This window comes from Pseudorca crassidens, chromosome 19 (genome assembly GCF_039906515.1).
Source record: "Pseudorca crassidens isolate mPseCra1 chromosome 19, mPseCra1.hap1, whole genome shotgun sequence".
NCBI classification, from domain to species: Eukaryota; Metazoa; Chordata; class Mammalia; order Artiodactyla; family Delphinidae; genus Pseudorca; species Pseudorca crassidens.
This window is the reverse complement of record NC_090314.1, coordinates 46,449,722-46,455,721: the sequence shown is the minus strand read 5'-3', so window position 1 is coordinate 46,455,721 and position 6,000 is coordinate 46,449,722. Positions and strand designations below refer to the sequence as shown.

Sequence of the window (6,000 nt, the reverse complement as noted above, 5' to 3'; positions counted from 1 at the left end):
TTTTGTTCTGTGCACAAATCATTTATTTGCATTCATAAAACCTGGCTTTGGGCTTCCCTGGTGGCGCAGCGGTTGAGAGTCTGCCTGCCGAGGCAGGGGACACGGGTTCGTGTCCCGGTCCGGGAAGATCCCACATGCCACGGAGCAGCTGGGCCCGTGAGCCATGGCCGCTGAGCCTGCGCGTCCGGAGCCTGTGCTCCGCAACGGGAGAGGCCACGACAGTGAGAGCCCCGTGTACCGCAAAAAAACAAAACAAAACAAAAAAAAAAAAAAAAAAAACGAAAACTGGCTTGGCCTAAAAAGCTTCCTCTTAAAGATGAATGGTGGTACTTTTGACTCTGGGACCAGAGGAGGAAATGAGAGGGAAAGAAGGGAAAGCTGGTGGCTGGTCCTCCTGTTACAGACCCTCTAAGACCATGAGTGCGGTGACCACAGTTTAAGATACTGTGCATCACTGAGGGGTGAGGAAAACCACCCAGTGCAACCACCCAGAAGGCTCTGCAGAAAGAGGGCTATTAGGCCAAGTCTTGGGGATCAAATCAGCTTCAACCAGGGCAAAAAAATGTGGGAAGGGTAGTCCAAGCAGAGGGAACAGCACATGCAGATGCCTGGAAGCAAAGGGGAGCAGGTCATATCCAGCAACTGGTAACTAGTTTGCTAAGGCTGAGTTACAGGCATCTTAGAAGGGAGAAGGCAGATCACGAGGCCAGGGAGCTTGGCGGAGGCAGGGGCTAGAAGGTTTGTCTGCCTTGTTAAGTTTTTATTTTAGCCTGAAGGTGGTGTGGAGCCACTGAAGGGCATCATCAGAGTTCTGATTCCCAAAGATCGTCCCAACATCCTTGCACGGCGTGGGTTTCAAGACCAGTCAGTGAAGTCCTCCCTTGAAGGGACAAAAGCAGGACGGGCATTGGCAGCACTGCTAGAGGCAGAGGCTGTCACTCTTTAGGAGTCTGAACAGGTACATGGGTAGCAGGTCTCGGGACAACGAGGATCACTTCCTCCCGGCTTGGGGCCCGCCTGGATGGAGGGGCCATCATCCACTTAGGCGAAGGAGGAAGATGCGGACAAAGGCTGAGTCTGCAGACCTTCCCATGGGAGAGGAGCTGAAGTTCAGGTCGAGCTGGAGGTCAGCGGGTGGCTCAAGAAGCCAGTAGAGGGATGAGCTGGCCCCAGCGGACATGCAGAGTGTGGATAAGAAGCCAGGGACTGGTCCTCCAGGGTTGCGGGGGCAACTGACGGAGGGGGCAGGACAAGCTCTGGGAGCAGCTGGGCACGGGGCTCACTGGATACACCCCTCCACACGCAGCAGCAGGTAGTCCCTGAGGAGCGGGGGCAGGGGGAGGCGGGCGGCAGCCTGTCGGCAGCGGCTACCCAGCTGAGCACGGATGGCCAGCCGGGCCAGGTGCTGCAGCCGCCTCGGCTGATTGACCATGCACAGGGCCGAGCTGTAGAAGGCTTCGTGCTCCTGGATGGGGAGTGGAACAGGGTCAGATGGCCCAACGCCCTGACTTTGCCCTTCCATCTGGGGGTGACCTAGTGGCGGGGCCCTGGGATTTTGCAACCTGCACCCACCTGGGCGTTTGGCTCATCTTGAAGGACTCAGACTCAGAAGCAAAGGCCCTGCAGGGGTCATGGGAGCTGGGACCACACTGCAGAGCAGGGTCTCAGCCATGTCTGCACCCACCCCCACTCCAAAGATACTGGCACAGTGCCCACTCAGTCAGAGATGCCTGATAAATGTCTATACTGATGCAGGTAAGAGAGAGGCTAGAGAGTTGTGTGCAATTAAAGGTTGTCCTGAGCTTCCGGGGGCAGGGGACCCTGGAACCCAGAGGTTTCACTCTGCCCATCCTCCTCCCACCCAGAGTCCCTCTTGCTCCTGCCTCCAGGAAGCCCACCCTGGAGGGACAGGCCTGGGGCTCATCCTTCCTCTCCATCTCCCCCAGAGCCCAGGAAGGAGCTGTGCTCATGGGGCGGACTTACCTGCCACAGCTCTGGAAGCACTGCCTCAACCCAGGTATCACAGGATGGAACACAAGGGTAGGCATTAAGCAGGACTTCCAGGGCTCGAGGGAAGTTGGCACAGTGTCTCAGCATCTAGAAATCAAAAGAGAGTCTCAGGGCTTCCCTGGTGGCGCAAGTGGTTGAGAGTCCGCCTGCCAATGCAGGGGACACGGGTTCGTGCCCCAGTCCGGGAAGATCCCACATGCCGCGGAGAGGCTGGGCTCGTGAGCCATGGCCGCTGAGCCTGCGCGTCCGGAGCCTGTGCTCCGCAACTTGAGAGGACGCAGCAGTGAGAGGCCCGCGTACAACAACAACAACAACAACAACAAAAAAAAAAGGAGTCTCAGACTAGAAAACAAAAGAGGGTCTCAGGGGTACCATGCCTCTACCAACCAGCCTGGGCCAAAGCCCCACTCACATCCAAATCTGTTCTTTTTTTGCCTGCCCACGTGCCATGCAGGATCTTAGTTTCCCGACCAGGAATCGAATCCGTGACCCCTGCAGTGGAAGCGCAGCGGCTTAACCACTGGACTCCCAGGGAAGTCTCACATCCAAATTTGAGAGGCCAAGATCTGAGTCCCTCCTCATCCTTTTCTAGCCTCAGTTTACCCTACCTTCAAGTGTGCTCCAACCTCCTGGCCCCAGCCAGTTTCCTTGGGGGCTGTTTTTCTCCCTTAGACACCCTCTCCCATAGCCCTCACTGGTCCTTCCCAAGAGGCGGACAGATCTCTGGCCCAGAGAGCGGGCTCTCTGTCTCTTAGCCTCTCTTCCTGGAGGCTGGGCAATTCCAGCTCCAGGCATACCCCGCCCGTCAGGAGTCTTCTTTCACAGGCCCTCCCTGCGCACCTCAGGGCGCGCAGGCTGGGCCCCATAGTCCAGCAGGGCAGCAAAGAGGATCTCGGGCTCCCAGTTGGGGGCGTCCTGGACGGCCTGCAGCGCGCAGTCCATGGGCGTTTCGCCCGCCCCATTGGGAACTGCAGCGCAGGCCCCGTGGTGCAGCAGCAGCTCAGCCAGGCCCCCGCAGCCGTTGGCACAGGCGTTGTGCAGCGGCGTGTGGCGTTTGCGCCCTGCCGCCCGGGCATCTGACCCGGCTTCCAGGAGCCGGCGCACGGCGTCCTGGTGCTGCCGCCTGCTGCCCGGGCCCTCGGCCCCCGCGCACGCGGCGTTCAGGGCCGTCTCGCCCTGGCTGGTGCGCAGGTTCACGTCGGCGCCGTGCTCCAGGTAGAGAGCCACGTGCTGCTCCAGGCCTCGTGCCGCCGCCACGTGCAGGGGCGTCACCTCGCTGTCCTGTACCGCCAAGTTCACGGTTGCTCCCGCCTCCAGCAGCTGCTTGGCGCACCTGGAGGCAGGGTACAAGGCCCTTGAGGCAAATCCTGAGGGACCAGGCCTGGCCTGGGACCCCCTCAGCCTGCTGTCATCCCTGACCCCTTCTTCCCACCTCTCTTGGCTCAAGCGAGCCTGGCGCCCACCGCCAGACTCACAGAAGCCCCATGACAGAGAGCAGAGCTGGAAGGCCCATCCAAGTCACTGGGAGCATTTCAGTTTTCAGCCCAGAAAAGTTGTGGTGCAGCCCAGGACATACAGCAAGTTAGTGACTGCGGAGGAATTAATACTCACTGCCTCAGACCGTCCCTCCCAGAGTCTAACCTGACTCCCCCATCAGATAGGGACCCCAAGGCCTTGTTCTGAATCACTTGTCAGTGGTCTCCTAACATTTTTTTTTATTAGCCCTATTTTATTTTATTTTATTTATTTATTTATTTTTGCGGTACACGGGCCTCTCACTGCCGGGGCCCCTCCCGCCGCGGAGCACAGGCTCCGGACACACAGGCCCAGCGGCCATGGCTCACGGGCCCAGCCGCTCCGCAGCATGTGTGATCGCCCCGGACCAGGGCACGAACCCGTGTCCCTCGCATCAGCAGGCGGACTCCCAACCACTGCGCCACCAGGGAAGCCCTTCTCCTAACATTTTGAAAGCACAAAAAGTTTTGAAAACCCACTAATGTGTACACTGTGAAGCACAGAAAATTAAGGAGTATGACCCCCAAAGAAAACAGAAATAGAAGTCCTAATTAGTAAAAAACAAAACAAAACAAAAAGTCGTAATTAGTATTTTCTTCCTCTCTCCAAACATGAAGACCACCTTTCTCAGCCAGCCACACCCACTCCAGCAAAGGAAGGCACTTGGGTCCCACTTACTTCACTTTCCCCTGGAGAAAACAAACAAAACCAAACAACAAAAACCAGGTTTTAGGGAGCACGTGTTTCACAGGTGTTTCATAGGTCAGAACACTGTTGAGGCAAATATGCATCATTAACCGCCTCGGGGTAAACCAAACACGCTGCAAACTAAATTAATGATGGCACTAAACTAACAGTGATTTAAAAAGCCAGAACGGTAGCCACTGGAAACTCAAGAGCAGATCCATCAACCCCATCGAAACCCTGATGAAAAAGTATCCTTCCCCAAAATGGCCAGCATTCCAGCTCCCTTCAGTGCGCATGTCTGGTAGGCACTTTGCTCAGTGGCCAAGCTCTGAGTAGCAGCCAGCCAGCCACACACTACTTAATTTATTACCTCGGTAAGTTCTAATCATAGACTCGTTTCTGTTTCTATATACTAAATTTAAATAACTCCAAGAAGCTCGCCCAGTAGGGTTCCAGTAAGTGAGACCATTCTCAGTTCACTTCAAAGGATCAAGTGTGCTGGAAGGTGCACCACATGCCCATAAGACCTCAAGAAAGGACTGGGAATTTTGGATCATTTCTGGGTCCATCACTGATCTAGATCTACATGGGTAGATTCCAGCACGTGGGCTGTGGAATGCCTTTCAGGAGCCCTTGATTCCTTGCCCCCGCCAGCCTTATCTGTGGACCTGACTTGTCAAAGTGCAAATACCTTCATGTAGGGTGTGGCCAAGAAACTGTTGACCTTAAAAAGGTGGGAAGAGGAAGCGTCCTTCACACTAAGATTGGGAAACACTGGGCTAGATCTTTCTTGATGCCTACCTCAAAATAGCTAGGAATGTGGCTGCAGAGGGTTCCCAGGGAATAGGAGACTGCAGTTGGGACAGGGTTTTTCCAAAAAGCAACAGGGCTTCTGCCTACTGGGCTTAGCTGATGTGACCTTGGACAAGTCACTAAACCTTTCTGAGTCTCAGGTTTTTCACCATAGAATGAGACCTGTCTCAGGATAGAAAGCCCAGAGATAATAAACCCATGTACCTATGGTCAACTAATCTATGACAAAGAAGGCAAGGATATACAATGGAGAAAAGACAGTCTCTTCAATAAGCGGTGCTGGGAAAACTGGACAGCTACATGTAAAAGAGTGACTCCCTAACACCATACACAAAAATAAACTCAAAATGGATTAGAGACCTAAATGTAAGACTGGACACTATAAAACTCTTAGAGGAAAACACAGGAAGAACACTCTGACATAAATCACAGCAAGGTCTTTTTTAATCCACCTCCTAGAGAAATGGAAATAAAAACAAAAATAAACAAATGGGACCTAATGAAATTTAAAAGCTTTTGCAAAGCAAAGGAAACTACAAGACAAAAAGACAACCCTCAGAATGGGAGAAAATATTTGCAAACAAATCAATGCACAAAGGATTAATCTCCAAAATATAAAAACAGCTCATGCAGCTCAATATTAAAAAAACAAACAACCCAATCCAAAAATGGGCAGAAGACCTAAATAGACATTTCTCCAGAGAAGACATACAGATGGCCAAGAAGCACATGAAAACCTGCTCGACAACACGAATTATTAGAGAAATGCAAATCAAAACTACAATGAGGTATCACCTCACACCAGTTAGAATGGGCATCATCAGAAAATGTACAAACAACAAATGCTGGAGAGGGTGCGGAGAAAAGGGTACCCTCTTGCACTGTTAGTGGGAATGTAAATTGATACAGCCACTATGGAGAACAGTATGGAGGTTCCTTAACTAACTAAAAATAGAATAACCATGTGACCCAGCA

General features: G+C 53.2%; 1 protein-coding gene across 1 annotated transcript in view; it reads right to left on the bottom strand.

The window, feature by feature from the left end:
* ASB16 (ankyrin repeat and SOCS box containing 16) overlaps nucleotides 1-6,000 on the bottom strand; it is a 9,606-nt gene continuing 3,606 nt past the window's right edge. Inside the window, exons 3-5 of the mRNA XM_067714489.1 lie at nucleotides 2,851-3,343; nucleotides 1,984-2,097; nucleotides 1-1,465 (exon numbers count right to left, since the gene is read on the bottom strand). Of these exons, the coding sequence (XP_067570590.1) occupies nucleotides 1,280-1,465; nucleotides 1,984-2,097; nucleotides 2,851-3,343 (793 nt within the window). The 3' untranslated portion in view covers nucleotides 1-1,279. The remainder of the gene's footprint in view (nucleotides 1,466-1,983; nucleotides 2,098-2,850; nucleotides 3,344-6,000) is intronic.